Below are 16,402 nucleotides of genomic sequence, written 5' to 3' on the forward strand. Positions count from 1 at the left end.
GCCGTACCCCACCGACAGCAGCACAAGGATGCTCTGGCAGCCAGTCCAGCTCTGAGCATCCCTAGAGCTGCAGGGCCCCTGTAATGCTCCACTTTTCATCTTCTTAAAGGTAGGAGAAGCCAAAGGAAGACCTGTTGGTGCCTGTTGCCCCATGGGTGGAAGCAGGGATGTGCAGGAGCTGTTGCCAGCTCGGAGTACTCAGTGGATGCAAGCAGTGATTTTTGACTCTGATGGACCAAAAATGGGATCGAGTTTAACAGTGAACACTTTGATCTGAGCATCAACACAGGGAGAGGGAAAAGTGAAATTCCCACTGCTTTTAAATCCGAAAGCAGGAAGCCTCAGCACCTGCCTGAAGTCATATGGTGGCAGCTTCAGCCTGAGGACATCTCAGGGATCCCAGGAGACTCTCACTGCTGGCCTGGTGGGCCCACACCAGACACAGGGTCTCCAAAGCAAACACATCCTGGCTTCATGGGATCAGCTCTAGAGTGGTGGGACAGAGGCCGGGGAGTCTGGAGCCCATCTCAAGGACGCCCACAGTGCTCAGTGCCTGCACTGTCACCACTGTCACCAACAAGAGGAAACCGCAGTCCTCAGGCTGTGCCCGCCGGGGCAGCTGCGGTTTGTGGGCACGACCGCAGTCCCTGCCACCGGATGTCTCCCCCCACAGCTGTGCCTCAGTCTCCCTTTCTGCCGGTGATACACAGGGCCACTTGCCTCCAAGCTGGGGACAGTGGTGGTGGCTCAAGCACTGCTTTTAGGGGAAGGGCATGTGTTTGCGATCTGGCCTCAGCTCTGCCACCTCACCCTGGTGTGGCCTGAAAGTAACCACAGAGGGTAAGAGGAAATGCCGTGATGGGGACTGCAGCCGGGAGGCACATGCACAGTCAGGGGTACATTCCTGGCCTGTCTCCACACGCACCACTCGCTCACTGGCCTGCAGCTCTCACACAGGCCCACTCACTGCGCCCTTGCCCATGAGCCCGCTGGCTGCAGGCACCCCTTGTGTCCCTTCCCTTGGTTCCCTATGTGCTCTGGCTCTCGCACGCCTGAGGATCAGGGTGGGTGTCCGTGCAGCTTGTGCATGACCATAGGTCCTGTGCCCCCACGCAGCTCACACGTGTGCCTCCCAAAGCTCCCAGCTGCAGCCACCCTCCCAGCCTGCTCCCAGCTCTCTGCAGACGATAGCAGGGACTGCAGCACAGCATACAGTGATGCCAAACCCAGGCTTACCAGCTGTTGGGGTGCCCATAAGCCAGGCTGTTGGAACAGGCCAGACAGGCAGCAGTGGTGTGCCCTTTGTGCCAGGTGTCCCATGTGTGCCAGGGTGTGCCATGTGAGCCACTGCATCTACAGCTACCTGTTCCCTGCCCCTTGTATCCTCCTGCTATTACACACCATCCCCATTACACACTCCAGAACTCCCCAGTTAGCTCACTGTTACGCTTTATTGCACACCCACTGCACACCTGTTACACAGCCATTAACCTTTAATGACCTTTGCCCATTACACACTCATTTCAGAGCCTTTTTCCTTCATTCGCACACCCATTACACAACCATACAGCCTTTGTTGCACACCAAGTGCAGGCCCACTTCAACACCTGTTGCACACCCTTCTGTGCACAGCTGTTGCACGCCGGTTCCGATCCCCTTGCCCTTTGTCGCACTTGGTCACACCCCCACGGCCCGTGTCACACCCCCCTGGCCCGTGTCACGCCCCCCTGGCCCGTGTCACGCCCCCACGGCCCGTGTCACACCCCGTTTCACTGCCTCTACACACGCGCAGCTCACCCGTCACAGCCCCGGCGCCCCCCGTGCCCGCCCCGCCCCTCCCGAGACCACGCCCCCGCCCCGCCCCTCGGCGCGGGCCCCGCCCCCGGCAGCCAATGGGGGCGGGCGGAGCGGCCGGGCCGGGCGCGCGCGGCGCTATAACGATCCCTACGGCGCCGCCGCCGCCCGCGCGCCCCGGCCCCGCCGCCCCCGGCCCGGCCCGGCCCTCGGCCCCGCACCCGGCCCGCCGCCCCCACTGCGGCCGGAGCAGCCCCGCGGGAAGATGAACTACCTGGTGAGCGGGGGCACGGGGGCGGACACGGGGGCGTGTGCGGGGACAGGTAGGGCGCGGGGGAACGGCTGCTGGGGGGCCCTGTCGGAGGAGGAGGAGGGCGAGGAGGAAGGCCGCAGCCCCCTCACCGCTCGGCCCGAGCCGGGCTTCTCCTGTGCGGCCGATCCCACTGCCGTGACCTTGGCCGAGCTGCCCCGCTCCGAGGCGGCGAGGCCTTGCCTGCTCCCCCTCACTCCCGGCGGGTCAGGGCGCTGCGGGACTCGCGGGGGGCCCAAAGGGGCCAGGGGCCTCCCCAGGCCTCCGCCCCACCGGGTTGGGCGGCTCCGGCGGCGGGCAGGGCCGCGGGACACCGGAGTCCGGCCCCGCCATCCCGGGCGGGCCGCGACCCGTCCCGCCGCCACGGCCCCGAGCAGTGCCGGCAGGTGCCGCCGTGGCCCGGCTCGGGGACCCCGCGGGGTGGAAGGGGCCCGGGCCCGGCGATGGGTGCCGTGCGATGGCCACGGCCACGGCTGACTCACCGCCCCGGCACTTCCTCCCAGTCGGCGGAGGGAAGGGGCGGGAGAGGCAGAGGAGGCCCCCCGAAACCGGGGAGGCGGAAAGGCCCGGCCCTTTCCCAGCACCACCTCTGGGAAGGGTGGGTTTTGCTCCAGCGAGGAATCCCGCGGTGGCTGGAACGGGGAGGTCCAGCGGGCGGGAACTGCGCAGCGAAGCCCCCGGCCGGCGGGGCTCCGTCCCGGTGCTGAGCTGCCGCCCCGCTGTCGCCCGCTGGGATGACGCCCCACCGGCCGGCGGGACCCGGCTCACCGCCCCGGCGCGGGGCTCTCTTCCAGAACGTGCTGGCCAAGGCGCTGTACGACAACGTGGCCGAGTCCCCGGACGAGCTCTCCTTCCGCAAGGGCGACATCATGACGGTGCTGGAGCGCAACACGCAGGGGCTGGACGGCTGGTGGCTCTGTTCGCTCCATGGCCGGCAGGGCATCGTTCCCGGGAACCGCCTCAAGATCCTCGTGGGGATGTACGACAAGAAGCAGCCGCAGCAGCAAGCGCCTGTCCCGACACAGGGGCAGGCACCGCCGCAACAACCATCGGTACCCCAGCCGGCTCTGCCCTTCCTCCACCAAGGGGGCTACACCCCGCTGTCGCCGGCCTCGCAGTACACACCCATGCACCCTGCTTACGCCCCCCAAGGCGACAATGTCTACCTGATGCCAGTCCCCAACAAGGGGCAGCAGGGTCTGTACCCGGGCTCAGCATCTACTGGACAGTTTCCTCCTGCCCCAGCTAAGCAGCCCTCCACCTACCCGAAGCAGGCACCCCCCCACGCCTTCCCCAACTCGGGCCAGGAAATCTACCAGGTGCCCCCCTCCCTGGGCCAGGCAGCAGAGGCATACCCAGGGGGCTCTGCCAGTCCCCCCCAGGATGTCTACCAGGTTCCTCCTTCAGCTGGTCAAGCTCAAGAAATCTACCAGGTGCCACCTTCATTGGACATGAGGAGCTGGGAAGGGCACAAGCCCCAGGGAAAGGTAGGATGGCGAGACTGGAGTGGGGAGTGTGTTGCGTTTGTGGAGTGGTCTGTGGGTGTGAGTAGGTGGCACAGCTTGGGCTTCTCAGCTTGCTGCTTTTGGAGCAGGCAGCCCATGTGCCCATTGCTGGGGTTGTGTGGGCATCCTTGCCCACGCTGCTGGCAGGAGTGGGTACGCTGGGAGAGTGTCCACAGTGGCTGAGGTGCTCTGGTTGGTGTGAGCTACCCTTCTTGAGGCTGCACAACATTCAGCACTCTGGTCCTTGTGGTCTCCTGTGTGGGCTCTGCTGGTGTCACCCAGGGCATGGCAGTGTGTCTGGTATGGGCATAAAGTGTTGGTAACCCAAGAGCTGTTTTGGCATGCCAGGTTCTGGAGCTGTGAAAGTAGCTGTGGTACCCAGCACAATGCTGTGAGGTTTTGTTCCTCCTGGGAGCACACACAGGAACAGACAAGCAGTGCCAGCATTTCCCAACTGTGCCAGGCAGCCTGCCAGTACTTGCTAGGTACATGGGTGAGGCAAGGGTGAACCACCAGGCTGTCCCCAGCATGGAGCCTAACGGCTCCATCCCAGACACCAACCTCCTTCTGGCTCTGCCCCTTCCCTGGCACGTCATCCTGGGGAAGAGGAGTGAGGTGCTTTCAGTATCGTGTTTTCTGGGAAGGCTACTCCAACTCATACCCTTGGGAAGCGGCCAGTGAGGGGCGGGAGCTGCCAAATCACAGCCAGGGCACAAGGGGCATCCGAAAAGGAAGAACCAGCCCAACACCTCAGCCCTCCTTGGCACTGGTTGGGCAGGATGCCATTACCCTCTGGGTTTGGTTATTTTCCGCTCTGGTGTCACCGTGAAATGTCACCCATTCGGGCATGGAGCTGTGGGCAGGGCTCTCCAGGCGTTGGCAGACCCCGGCCCACGCCTGGATCGGCCGTTGCTTTCTGCACGGCACGGCCGTGCCGGCCGGGCTTTGTCTCTCGCTGAGACTCTATCGCCGCTATAAATAACCGGTGATATCATCCCGTCCCCGGCATCGCCGCACACCCGGCCGGGGAGCGCCCTCCCGTGGCTCCGGGCAGACCCTCACTCCAGTACGGAATCCTGCAACCATCCTCTCTCTGGCCCTATTGCTGGGTTCTGGGGGAATGATGCAGGGTGGGAGATGCTCGGCGGTGGCCACATCATGTCTTTTCCATCTTTCCAGGTGGTGGTGCCGACCCGTGTGGGTCAGGTGTATGTGTATGATTCCCCCAAGGGTGAGCAGGTTGAGTACGATTTCCCTCGTCACCTCATCTCCACGGGCTCTCAGGAGATCTATGACGTGCCGCCTCTCCGAGGAGGGGTCCCAAGCCAGTTCAGCCAGGAGGTGAGGCTGCTTTGGGTGTCAAGGGGGAATCTCTGGCTCTGCCCATAAGAATGGGAGATGGTTTGTCACAGCCTGAGATCCACACCAGACTAAACTGCACCCAAAACTGTACTTTATGGACCTTGGTGCTGCTTCTGAGCACCTCCACCATTCCCAGCTGGTCCCTGAGAAGAGCTGGGTGGCCACACCATCTCTGACACATCGTCCTGTGTCCCCCCCCCTTCCAGGTCTATGACACCCCTCCCATGGCAGTGAAGGGTCCCAATGGGCAGGACCCGGGGCAGGAGATCTACGACGTGCCCCCCAGTGTGGAGAAGAACCTGCACCAAACTGTAAGTGCTGCTGGGAAGCTCCCAGCTTCTTTGTGTAAGAATGACAAACAGATTTTTACAGGGAAAAAAAGTTACTAGATCAGTCTCCCCAGAGATGTGGTGATGTCCCTGGCACTGGAGGCTTTCAGAATGCCAAGGAGAAGGTTGCTGGATGTTCACATCCAGGGAATGAGGTTGGACTAGATGATCTTTCAATGTCCCTTCCAACCTGGGCTGCTCTAGGATTTTTTGATTCCTGTCCCAAAGGGCAGGGGCACACCTGGGGTGCATGGCTTCATTCCCACCCAGTGCCATTTTGGATGCTCAGTGCTGGCACTTGCATGCCCTGCAGCTTGGGGCAGCAAACCTGCACCTCCACACCTGCTCCAGGCCAGCTCTCCCAGCAGTGCTGACAGTGCCACTGCTCTGCCCTTGCAGGTGTACGATGTTCCCCCCTCAGTGAGCAAGGACGTGCCGGATGGCCCAGCACGGGAGGAGACCTATGACGTGCCACCCGCCTTTGCCAAGCAGAAAGCCTTTGACCCGTCCCGCCACCCCCTAATCCTGGCCCAACAGGAGCCCTACTTGCCAGAGGATGTCTATGATGTGCCCCCAGCAGCTGGGAAAGGTGCTCCTGAGCTGCCACTCTCCCACGAGATCTACGATGTGCCCCCCAGCCTCAAGAAGCTGGGGGGATCCACCTTCCCCTCCCAAGAGGTGTACGACGTACCCCGGGACCTGCATGCCCCAGGCAAGGGCTCTGTGGACACGGAGGGCGAGTACATCTATGACGTCCCACCGCAAGTAGACCGCGAGGCCAAGGGCACTGATGCCAAGCGCCTCTCGGCTTCCAGCACAGGCAGTACCCGCAGCAACATCTCCACATCCTCACTGGACGTGGTGCCTGTGAAGGAGTCGGCTAAGGGAGCCGGCAAAGAGTTCTCCCTGGACTTGGATGCCGCCATGGAGACACTGGCCAAGCTCCAGAGCGGCGTCAGCAACGCTGTCTCCTACCTCATGTCCTTTATCAGCACCAACTGGCGCAGCCCCGAGCACATGGAGGTGAACGCTGCCAACATCCGTGGGGCAGCCGAGGGCGTCCGGACGGCCCTCCGGGACCTGCTGGAGTTTGCCCGGGGGGCAGTGGGCAATGCTGCCCAGGCCTCTGACCGCTCCCTCTACACCAAGCTCAGCAAGCAGCTTCAAAAGATGGAGGAGGTCTACCAGGCCTTGGCACGGCATGGCCAAGCGCTGGACGCTTGCCACTGGGCCCCCAGTGCTCTGGCCAGCAGCAAGCCGGGCACAGATGACTTGGAGCACTTCATCATGCACTCACGTGGTGTTCCCGATGACACCAAGCAGTTGGCTTCCTTCCTGCATGGCAATGCCTCCCTTCTCTTCAAACGGACAAAGCCGGTGGTGGAGAGTGGTGGCCATGGGCCCCCTCACCCCTCTGACAAGGCCAGCAGCATCCAGTCACGGCCCCTGCCTTCCCCTCCCAAGTTGCTGGCCCAGGAGTCGCCTGATGGGCCCTACGAGAACAGTGAGAGTGGCTGGATGGAGGATTATGACTATGTCCATCTCCAGGTGGGCATGGGTTTGGGGGCTGCTTCCCACAGGGTATGTTATGATGGTGGCTCCCTGGCACAGGGGGGATTAGGCAGCTCTGCATCCACCTAGGTTTTGCTCCTACCCTCCAGCTTGGGGGGCTGTGTGGACCAGAGATGTGCCAGGGCAAGTGGGAGCTCTCTGGCAAGGCTGATGTTACTGACCCCTTCCATGTCATGCCCCTGCAGGGCAAGGAGGAGTTTGAGAAGACCCAGAAGGAGCTGCTGGAGAAAGGCAACATCATCCGGCAGAGCAAGGACCAGCTGGAGCACCAGCAGGTAAGGGCACTGGGGCAGGGAGGTGGGCGCTGCTGTGCACAGTGCTTGAGGCGCACAGGGCCCCATGTCTTGCTTCTGTTTAACCTCTGCTGCTGGTCTAACCACAGCACTCTTCCCTGGATGTTCTCATGGTGCATTCTACCTTGCCTTCCATACCAGTGCTATGCCAGTGGAGAGGGGTGTAGGCACCTTGATCCTGGAGAGGGGCTTGGCACAGCTGTCCTGGGGCTGGAGCTGTCCCTCACTGTGTTCCCTTGAGGCTGGTGGCCATGGCCACCTGTGCCAGTGGCTCCACGGAGGGGAGCAGGTGCTGTCTCAATGGTCACCCTGCCCCATGCCTGTCTCTCCCACAGCTGAAGCAGTTTGAGCGGCTGGAGCAGGAGGTGACGCGCCCCATCGACAACGACCTGTCCAACTGGAGCCCCCCCCAGCACTACAGCCCCGCGCGGGGCGGTGGGACACTATGTCCTGCTGACCGCCAGCTCCTCCTCTTCTACCTGGAGCAGTGTGAGGCCAACCTCACCACGCTCACCAATGCTGTCGATGCGTTCTTCACTGCCGTCAGCACCAACCAACCTCCCAAGATCTTTGTGGCCCACAGCAAGTTTGTCATCCTCAGTGCCCACAAGCTTGTTTTCATTGGGGACACGCTGTCCCGCCAGGCCAAGGCCCAGGACGTCCAGCATAAGGTGATGCACTACAGCAACCTCCTCTGTGAGATGCTCAAGGAGATTGTGATGACCACCAAGGCAGCTGCCCTCCACTATCCGTCTCCTTCTGCCTCCAAGGACATGGTGGAGCGTGTCAAGGACCTTGCTAACAGCACGCAGCAATTCAGGATGGTGCTGGGCCAGCTGGCAGCCATGTGATGGCCTCAGGGCCACTGTCCCCTCTCTCTGGCCCCCACCCTTCCCCAGACATGCACTTCCCTCCATGCAAGTCCTCTCCACCCGGTGTAAGCAGACATGTGCATAGAGACTCCCATGCACACCGGGGAGCTGGGACTCTGTGGGAACAGAGGTGAGGGGCTGCAGCCATCATACCCCTTCCTCCTCCCTCTGGCCAGGGGCCAGGAATGGCTTGAGCTGTGCCCGTAACGAAGCAAAGCGGGGAGGTGGATCCATGTCTACTCTTTCCCTGCTGTCCTCTCTCCATACAAAACTGGTGGCCAGTTCTGGGCTGAAGGGCATGGGGCCATGTCCCTGGGGAGGCAAGGATGTGCCTGGAAATTTGAGATGCCCTTTGTGATGCTGTGGCTGCTCTGCTCTCCAGGGGACTCTACAGTGCACTCTGGAGAACTCTGTGGTGGCCAGGAGATTCTAATGGTGTGGAAGCTGTCCCCTCTGATGGTGGGACAGTGTGACATAGATGGCTTGTACTGTCCCCTTGTGTGCTGGAGGCCGGGGGTAGGGGTGCCCAGGGGGTAAGGGGTGGTGGGGAGCTGCTGGGGCAGGAAGGGGCTAAGCTGTGCGTTCTCACGTCTCGGGTTGTGCTACAGTACCAGCTGTAACCGAAACGCGAACTGAAATTGGTGCCTTTTGAACATGGGAAGCTTCCACTGGTTCCTGGAGCTATCAAGTGGCAGCCCCCTCCAAAACTTGGCCCCAAGTCCCTCAGCAGTAAAAAGATTTGCCTAGAAACACCCCTTATCTCCTGGTTATCTGCGTGTGCCTGCTGGGGTGAGGGAGAGGCCCTGTGGCAGGGCTGGGGACATCTTGTCCTCCTAAAACATCTAGCCTTTGGAGATTGTTGGGGCACAAGGGATGGGCCTGAGAGGGTTGGGGGGAAATGAGGGGTGGCAGTACAGGGCAGTGGGGCCCCACGGGCCCTGAAACAATATGAGTGTCCCTCATAGCACCTTGCCAGGTGCTGTGGGAGCCATGGGTTTGGTGTGGCAGAGAGGATGGTATCCCCCTGACCCCAAGCATTCCTGGTCGTGGCTATCCATCCCTTCCAGAACTTCAGGAACCATGGCACCCTCAGTCCTAGAGACACCTCTGTTACGGCCCTGCAGTCACAGCATACCTATGGACACCCCACAATCCACAACTCCACAAGTGTGTCCTCATCTGCAGCCACTCCAGTGCCGTCACCCCCAGCCCCGTGACACCCCTCATGCCCACGGTACCGACAGGAAACCAGAGCCCGGTGCCACGCAGGTGCTTATTGAGGGCCTTGCGGGTGACACCGGGCTCCACTGTCACCGAGAAGTCCTCGAGGCTCAGCTCCGTGATGGCGTCCATGCGGCTCAGGTCAAAGCAGACGCCGCCCTGGCACACAGGGACAGCCGGGGGTCTGGGCACGGCCGGGCACCCACAGCCCCTGGGGGCTCAGAGGCGCCGGGGGAGCCGATACCTGCACGGCGTTGACGCCTCCTTCCAGGCCGGTACCGGTGCCAAAGGGCACCATGGGCACACGGCAGCGGTGACACAGGGCTGCCAGCTCCTGCACCTGCCCCACCGCCTGGGGCCACACCACGACGTCCGGGGGGGCGCAGCTGGGGGACAGGCAGCACCGCTGACCAACCGACTGAGCCGCTTGACCCTCCGCGTGGCCCTTCCCAAACGCGGACATGTCACATGCCCCTTCCCTTCTCCGTGGGTCTACCCAAACGTTTCCCATCCCCACACCTCTTCCCTTCCCTATGACCCTTCCCATGGCCCTTCCTCTCCCCAGACCCGTCCTCAGGGCTCCCAGCTCCAGGGGCACTCACGGGTGCATGGACTCATCGTGGCCGTGCTGCTCCCGCACCGCTGTGGCCGTGGAGACATTGGGGGCTCCGGCCACGGCCCTCAGCGCCTCCACGAAGTCGGCGGGCAGCGAGGGCTGCGAGGGGAACAACGGGGACCCGTCAGGGATGCAGTGGGGAGGGTCTCATCACGGCCGTGGGCCCAGGGCACGAGGCCGAGTGGCCACGTCAGGACCCGAGCGCCCTTCGGAGCCCCGGCCCCACCTTGGAGCAGCAGCTGCGGCGCCCCAGGGCTGCCCCCAGCGCCAGCACCCTCCGCAGCGCCATGTCGAGACGGGACGAGAACGGCAACATTGGAACTGCTCAGGACCAGGACACTGCCCTCCCCCGCAGCCTGTCTGTCCCTCCCCCACACTGACACCTTAAGGTGGCTCCAGCCGCATGCGAGTGTGTCCCTGGCGGAGGGACCTGGGTCCCACCAGGGCCTGTGGTCACGTTCCCGCGCCGTCCCCTGCCTGAGCGGAGTCACCGCATCCACCACGGTCTCCCTTACCCTCCCGGCTGCCCCCATGCCGGCTCAAGTATCCCCGCAGCTGGTCAGGGGTCCGTGACCCCGGAGAGACCACATGTCCCCATGCTCCTCCTCTCCCAGACAGGAGCCACCATGTCCCCCATGGTGTCCCCATGGTATCCCCATTTCCAGTCAGGGCTCCCCAAGCCCCCCTGTCCCTCTGCTCCCATGCGCAGGCAGCCAGGTTTCCCCATTCAGGGCCAGGAGCCACCACGTCCCCGTGTCCATCTGTCCCCATTCCCAGCCAGGTGTCCCCATGCCTCTCGGCCCTCCTGGACAGGTGTCCTCATACCCAGAGAACTGATCCCAGCCCACCGCACGCCCCCATTCTCAGCCGAGTGCCACCCGGCCACCCGCCTGCCCCCTGCCGTGCTCCCGTCCGTCCCGGCGCGGGGACAAGGACACAGCGTGCTCGGGGGGTGGCAGCGTTTATTGCAGGCCTCAGTTGGCCTCCAGGATGGAGTCGATCCAGTCGCGGAGCTCGGTGACGCGGGCGTACACGCCGGGCGTGTTGGTGTCGCAGGTGCTGCTGCCCCAGGAGACGATGCCCACCAGGTTCCAGGCGCCGTCCTTCTGGCACACCAGCGGGCCGCCGGAGTCGCCCTGCACGGGGCAGCGGGTGAGCGCCGGGCCGGGGCCCGGGGGCGCCGGGGGCAGCGGGGGCCGGGGGCACGTACCATGCAGGAAGAGGCTCCGTCGGCGCCGGCACAGACCATCACGTCGCGGATGCGGTAGCCCCAGAACTCCTTGCACTGGGTGTTGGTGAGCAGGGGCAGAGCCACCTGCTGCAGCACGGCCGGCGTCTGCGAGGCTGCGGGGAGCGGGGGGCGTCAGCGCCGGCACCGGGAGCGGAGCGGGAATGGGGAAAGGGCTGGGATGGGGAGGGGGGGACGAGGAGGACAGGACCGCGGTGATGGTGGAGACGGGGACAGGACTGGGTCAGGGTCTTGGCACTGGTGATGGGGATGAGGAGCGGGGCTGGGCTGATACAGCAATGGGATGGGGATTCAGATCCGGATTTGGATGGGGATCCGGATGGGAGATTGGCACAAGCATTATGATTCAGATGAGGACAGGGACTGACCATACGGATGAGGAAGGGCACAGGGAAGACAGCGGACAAGGATGGGGATTTGGATGAGGCAGGGGACAAGAATGGGGATGGGGACAAGAAAGTGCAGTTACCGCTGGAGTCAGTGAGCCCCCAGCCAGTGGTGACGCAGGTCGTTCCCCCCAGGAATTCGTCAGTGGCCTTGGGCAGGCAGACAGGGGACACGCGATCCGACAGCTGCGCCGGAGTGGCCAGTTTGATCAGGGTGATGTCGTCGTGGATGGTCAGCATGTTGAACTTGGGGTTCTTGAAGACCTGGAGCAGGCAGCACAGCTCTCAGCACCTGCACCCTCTGCCAGGGTGCCAGGCACTGGGCACTCCACAGGGATCAGTAGGGACCTCGGGGACCAATGGGGACCCCGGGGCTTGCTCCTGTGGGTGCCGTGATGGCAGGGCATCTGAGTTGCAGAGCCCAGTCCCTGGCACGCAGGAGAGCAGGGACACACACTCCAGGTCACGTCCCCTGCGGGGATGAAATGGACCCTGAGGCCTGAGCCCCTATCCTTTGGGAGTTCCTGGGAACATGGGGACATCCAGGGGACCCGACCTGAAGGATGAGTGGGAGCAGGGACACCCCAGGGGATTGCAGTGCAGGGATGTGGGACACCATGGACCCCCCAGGGAATGCTGACCCTCGGGATAAGAGGAACCGGGGACTCCTCAGGAACACAAACGCCAGGACAAGGGGGACCCAGACATAAGCCCCCAGGCCGCCTGTGGCTGCCGTGGGATCCCGCAAGCACACGGACCCCTCCCCGGAGGTACCTTCTCGATTTGCAGTTTCTGCTGATCAGGGCCGGGTGCGTCCTGGTCGTAGGCGCCCACCACCACGGTGTCGGTTTTCCTGGGCACAGGCAGGCACTGAGCACGGGGCACCGGCACGGGGACAGGGGCTTCCCTGGGCTTCCCTGGGCTTCCCTGGGCCCGTGCCCAGCCCCGGCCCGGCCCGGCCCGGCCGGCAGCAGAGTCGGTGCCTACCTGACGCCGCAGTGGGCAGCGGTGACCACCCAGTTCTCGCTGATCAGGGACCCGCCGCAGAAGTGGAAGCCGTTGTAGCGCTGGCGGGGAGAGACAAGTGCCCTCAGCACCCGGCACCGCCGCCGGCGTGCTCCGTGCTCGGCCCCCCACACGGCACCCACCCCTGCCCCCGGCCCGCCTCGGGCTCTCACCTGGAGGGACACCTGCCACGGCCAGGACCCTGCCACCGCCGGCTCCCCGCCGACAATGCGGTTGTAGCCACGGATGACCGGTGTGATGGCGGGCACGCCGCAGTCTGCGGGGCACAGGCGGCCGTGGGACGGCGGCTCCGGCCACCCCGGCCCCGTGTCCCGTCCCCACCACTCCCGCCCGCCCGAGCCCCGAGCCCCGAGCCCGCCCCGCCAAGCCCCACGACCCCACGCACTCTCAGGGAGGGCGGCACGGGCAAAGCCCGCCAGCGCCAGGCAGCTCAGCACCCACAGGAGAGCCATTGCCACTTGTGAGGACAGACCTGCCTGGCGCCCGGTGGCTCTTATATGCACCCCTGGGCACCTCCCCGCTTCCGCTGGCCGTATCACCGCGGCCTTGGGAGATAGCGTGCCACCTGCTATGGCTCCAGGAGATGGCCTGGGAGCATGGCACGTGGAGCCAGCAGCCTTGGCTATGGCTGTGGGACAGCACTGGCCTGGACTAAGTGCTGGCTTCTAAATGTCCTTGGAATCATCCCAACTGGCCCATCTCCTTTGTAATTGGGATCCCAGAGCAGGACACTGTTTGGAAGGATCATGGAGTTCACCGAGGGCTGTGTCTGCAGAGCCCTTCCAGGTTGCCACCCAGGCAGGGGAACAGTGTTCCTGTTCATCCAGAGGTCCAGGTGCCTGGGACACCACGGAGTTGGGTGAGAAGGTTCCAAGAGTGGCAATATGCTATGGTGCCACCGCGGCATATTAACACTTACAAAGGAGATGGGCCAGTTGGGATGATTCCAAGGACATTTAGAAGCCAGCACTTAGTCCAGGTCAGTGCTGTCCCACAGCCATAGCCAAGGCTGCTGGCTCCACGTGCCATGCTCCCAGGCCATCTCCTGGAGCCATAGCAGGTGGCACGCTATCTCCCAAGGCCGCGGTGATACGGCCAGCGGAAGCGGGGAGGTGCCCAGGGGTGCATATAAGAGCCACCGGGCGCCAGGCAGGTCTGTCCTCACAAGTGGCAATGGCTCTCCTGTGGGTGCTGAGCTGCCTGGCGCTGGCGGGCTTTGCCCGTGCCGCCCTCCCTGAGAGTGCGTGGGGTCGTGGGGCTTGGCGGGGCGGGCTCGGGGCTCGGGGCTCGGGCGGGCGGGAGTGGTGGGGACGGGACACGGGGCCGGGGTGGCCGGAGCCGCCGTCCCACGGCCGCCTGTGCCCCGCAGACTGCGGCGTGCCCGCCATCACACCGGTCATCCGTGGCTACAACCGCATTGTCGGCGGGGAGCCGGCGGTGGCAGGGTCCTGGCCGTGGCAGGTGTCCCTCCAGGTGAGAGCCCGAGGCGGGCCGGGGGCAGGGGTGGGTGCCGTGTGGGGGGCCGAGCACGGAGCACGCCGGCGGCGGTGCCGGGTGCTGAGGGCACTTGTCTCTCCCCGCCAGCGCTACAACGGCTTCCACTTCTGCGGCGGGTCCCTGATCAGCGAGAACTGGGTGGTCACCGCTGCCCACTGCGGCGTCAGGTAGGCACCGACTCTGCTGCCGGCCGGGCCGGGCCGGGCCGGGGCTGGGCACGGGCCCAGGGAAGCCCAGGGAAGCCCAGGGAAGCCCCTGTCCCCGTGCCGGTGCCCCGTGCTCAGTGCCTGCCTGTGCCCAGGAAAACCGACACCGTGGTGGTGGGCGCCTACGACCAGGACGCACCCGGCCCTGATCAGCAGAAACTGCAAATCGAGAAGGTACCTCCGGGGAGGGGTCCGTGTGCTTGCGGGATCCCACGGCAGCCACAGGCGGCCTGGGGGCTTATGTCTGGGTCCCCCTTGTCCTGGCGTTTGTGTTCCTGAGGAGTCCCCGGTTCCTCTTATCCCGAGGGTCAGCATTCCCTGGGGGGTCCATGGTGTCCCACATCCCTGCACTGCAATCCCCTGGGGTGTCCCTGCTCCCACTCATCCTTCAGGTCGGGTCCCCTGGATGTCCCCATGTTCCCAGGAACTCCCAAAGGATAGGGGCTCAGGCCTCAGGGTCCATTTCATCCCCGCAGGGGACGTGACCTGGAGTGTGTGTCCCTGCTCTCCTGCGTGCCAGGGACTGGGCTCTGCAACTCAGATGCCCTGCCATCACGGCACCCACAGGAGCAAGCCCCGGGGTCCCCATTGGTCCCCGAGGTCCCTACTGATCCCTGTGGAGTGCCCAGTGCCTGGCACCCTGGCAGAGGGTGCAGGTGCTGAGAGCTGTGCTGCCTGCTCCAGGTCTTCAAGAACCCCAAGTTCAACATGCTGACCATCCACGACGACATCACCCTGATCAAACTGGCCACTCCGGCGCAGCTGTCGGATCGCGTGTCCCCTGTCTGCCTGCCCAAGGCCACTGACGAATTCCTGGGGGGGACGACCTGCGTCACCACTGGCTGGGGGCTCACTGACTCCAGCGGTAACTGCACTTTCTTGTCCCCATCCCCATTCTTGTCCCCTGCCTCATCCAAATCCCCATCCTTGTCCGCTGTCTTCCCTGTGCCCTTCCTCATCCGTATGGTCAGTCCCTGTCCTCATCTGAATCATAATGCTTGTGCCAATCTCCCATCCGGATCCCCATCCAAATCCGGATCTGAATCCCCATCCCATTGCTGTATCAGCCCAGCCCCGCTCCTCATCCCCATCACCAGTGCCAAGACCCTGACCCAGTCCTGTCCCCGTCTCCACCATCACCGCGGTCCTGTCCTCCTCGTCCCCCCCTCCCCATCCCAGCCCTTTCCCCATTCCCGCTCCGCTCCCGGTGCCGGCGCTGACGCCCCCCGCTCCCCGCAGCCTCGCAGACGCCGGCCGTGCTGCAGCAGGTGGCTCTGCCCCTGCTCACCAACACCCAGTGCAAGGAGTTCTGGGGCTACCGCATCCGCGACGTGATGGTCTGTGCCGGCGCCGACGGAGCCTCTTCCTGCATGGTACGTGCCCCCGGCCCCCGCTGCCCCCGGCGCCCCCGGGCCCCGGCCCGGCGCTCACCCGCTGCCCCGTGCAGGGCGACTCCGGCGGCCCGCTGGTGTGCCAGAAGGACGGCGCCTGGAACCTGGTGGGCATCGTCTCCTGGGGCAGCAGCACCTGCGACACCAACACGCCCGGCGTGTACGCCCGCGTCACCGAGCTCCGCGACTGGATCGACTCCATCCTGGAGGCCAACTGAGGCCTGCAATAAACGCTGCCACCCCCCGAGCACGCTGTGTCCTTGTCCCCGCGCCGGGACGGACGGGAGCACGGCAGGGGGCAGGCGGGTGGCCGGGTGGCACTCGGCTGAGAATGGGGGCGTGCGGTGGGCTGGGATCAGTTCTCTGGGTATGAGGACACCTGTCCAGGAGGGCCGAGAGGCATGGGGACACCTGGCTGGGAATGGGGACAGATGGACACGGGGACGTGGTGGCTCCTGGCCCTGAATGGGGAAACCTGGCTGCCTGCGCATGGGAGCAGAGGGACAGGGGGGCTTGGGGAGCCCTGACTGGAAATGGGGATACCATGGGGACACCATGGGGGACATGGTGGCTCCTGTCTGGGAGAGGAGGAGCATGGGGACATGTGGTCTCTCCGGGGTCACGGACCCCTGACCAGCTGCGGGGATACTTGAGCCGGCATGGGGGCAGCCGGGAGGGTAAGGGAGACCGTGGTGGATGCGGTGACTCCGCTCAGGCAGGGGACGGCGCGGGAACGTGACCACAGGCCCTGGTGGGACCCAGGTCCCTCCGCC

The 16,402-nt window shown here is 64.3% G+C and overlaps 4 protein-coding genes across 5 annotated transcripts; 2 read left to right on the plus strand and 2 right to left on the minus strand.

Annotated features, from left to right (window-relative positions):
• The first annotated feature begins 1,903 nt into the window (after positions 1 to 1,903).
• Positions 1,904 to 8,789, plus strand: BCAR1 (BCAR1 scaffold protein, Cas family member). 2 transcript variants are annotated; one of them, XM_066194412.1, is made up of 7 exons: positions 1,904 to 2,071; positions 2,899 to 3,591; positions 4,789 to 4,950; positions 5,178 to 5,282; positions 5,700 to 6,848; positions 7,058 to 7,147; positions 7,501 to 8,789. In XM_066194412.1, the coding sequence occupies exons 1-7, from the start codon at positions 2,060 to 2,062 to the stop codon at positions 8,014 to 8,016; spliced, it is 2,727 nt and encodes a 908-aa protein (XP_066050509.1). In that variant the 5' UTR covers positions 1,904 to 2,059; the 3' UTR covers positions 8,017 to 8,789. The 2 variants fall into 2 exon arrangements, with proteins under 2 accessions (XP_066050509.1, XP_066050508.1); XM_066194411.1 differs by lacking the exon at positions 1,904 to 2,071 and having other exon boundaries at positions 2,765 to 3,591.
• Positions 8,790 to 9,147: 358 nt separating this feature from the next.
• Positions 9,148 to 10,182, minus strand: LOC136296061 (probable D-lactate dehydrogenase, mitochondrial). Its single transcript, XM_066194883.1, has 4 exons — positions 10,101 to 10,182; positions 9,861 to 9,973; positions 9,503 to 9,644; positions 9,148 to 9,417 (listed from the first exon to the last, which is right to left on the minus strand). The coding sequence occupies exons 1-4, from the start codon at positions 10,161 to 10,163 to the stop codon at positions 9,148 to 9,150; spliced, it is 588 nt and encodes a 195-aa protein (XP_066050980.1). The 5' UTR covers positions 10,164 to 10,182.
• Positions 10,183 to 10,819: 637 nt separating this feature from the next.
• LOC136295727 (chymotrypsinogen A-like) lies at positions 10,820 to 12,993 on the minus strand. Its single transcript, XM_066194335.1, has 7 exons — positions 12,921 to 12,993; positions 12,688 to 12,791; positions 12,497 to 12,576; positions 12,284 to 12,362; positions 11,593 to 11,773; positions 11,085 to 11,218; positions 10,820 to 11,010 (listed from the first exon to the last, which is right to left on the minus strand). The coding sequence occupies exons 1-7, from the start codon at positions 12,985 to 12,987 to the stop codon at positions 10,849 to 10,851; spliced, it is 807 nt and encodes a 268-aa protein (XP_066050432.1). The 5' UTR covers positions 12,988 to 12,993; the 3' UTR covers positions 10,820 to 10,848.
• A 709-nt stretch (positions 12,994 to 13,702) lies between these two features.
• Positions 13,703 to 15,876, plus strand: LOC136295714 (chymotrypsinogen A-like). Its single transcript, XM_066194314.1, has 7 exons — positions 13,703 to 13,775; positions 13,905 to 14,008; positions 14,120 to 14,199; positions 14,334 to 14,412; positions 14,923 to 15,103; positions 15,478 to 15,611; positions 15,686 to 15,876. The coding sequence occupies exons 1-7, from the start codon at positions 13,709 to 13,711 to the stop codon at positions 15,845 to 15,847; spliced, it is 807 nt and encodes a 268-aa protein (XP_066050411.1). The 5' UTR covers positions 13,703 to 13,708; the 3' UTR covers positions 15,848 to 15,876.
• Positions 15,877 to 16,402: the final 526 nt, after the last annotated feature.

The sequence above is a fragment of the Chamaea fasciata genome, unplaced genomic scaffold (assembly GCF_029207755.1).
Source record: "Chamaea fasciata isolate MVZ Bird 193981 ecotype frontalis unplaced genomic scaffold, bChaFas1.0.hap1 SCAF_12, whole genome shotgun sequence".
In the NCBI taxonomy this organism is placed as follows: Eukaryota; Metazoa; Chordata; class Aves; order Passeriformes; family Sylviidae; genus Chamaea; species Chamaea fasciata.

Bases quoted from the DNA above. Each gene is read 5' to 3' on its own strand.
- LOC136296061 (XM_066194883.1), bottom strand. From the start codon at position 10,163: ATGGCGCTGCGGAGGGTGCTGGCGCTGGGGGCAGCCCTGGGGCGCCGC. The intron at 9,645-9,860 runs GTGAGTGCCCCT...CCTGTCCCCCAG, and splicing joins CACGATGAGTCCATGCACCC to CTGCGCCCCCCCGGACGTCG. The intron at 9,418-9,502 runs GTATCGGCTCCC...CCTGTGTGCCAG, and splicing joins GAGGCGTCAACGCCGTGCAG to GGCGGCGTCTGCTTTGACCT.
- LOC136295714 (XM_066194314.1), top strand. From the start codon at position 13,709: ATGGCTCTCCTGTGGGTGCTGAGCTGCCTGGCGCTGGCGGGCTTTGCC. The intron at 13,776-13,904 runs GTGCGTGGGGTC...TGTGCCCCGCAG, and splicing joins CCGTGCCGCCCTCCCTGAGA to ACTGCGGCGTGCCCGCCATC. The intron at 15,612-15,685 runs GTACGTGCCCCC...TGCCCCGTGCAG, and splicing joins ACGGAGCCTCTTCCTGCATG to GGCGACTCCGGCGGCCCGCT.
- LOC136295727 (XM_066194335.1), bottom strand. From the start codon at position 12,987: ATGGCTCTCCTGTGGGTGCTGAGCTGCCTGGCGCTGGCGGGCTTTGCC. The intron at 12,363-12,496 runs GTAGGCACCGAC...GCCTGTGCCCAG, and splicing joins GCTGCCCACTGCGGCGTCAG to GAAAACCGACACCGTGGTGG. The intron at 11,219-11,592 runs GTAACTGCACTT...CGCTCCCCGCAG, and splicing joins GGGGCTCACTGACTCCAGCG to CCTCGCAGACGCCGGCCGTG.
- BCAR1 (XM_066194411.1), top strand. From the start codon at position 2,839: ATGACGCCCCACCGGCCGGCGGGACCCGGCTCACCGCCCCGGCGCGGG. The intron at 5,283-5,699 runs GTAAGTGCTGCT...CTGCCCTTGCAG, and splicing joins AGAAGAACCTGCACCAAACT to GTGTACGATGTTCCCCCCTC. The intron at 7,148-7,500 runs GTAAGGGCACTG...TCTCTCCCACAG, and splicing joins ACCAGCTGGAGCACCAGCAG to CTGAAGCAGTTTGAGCGGCT.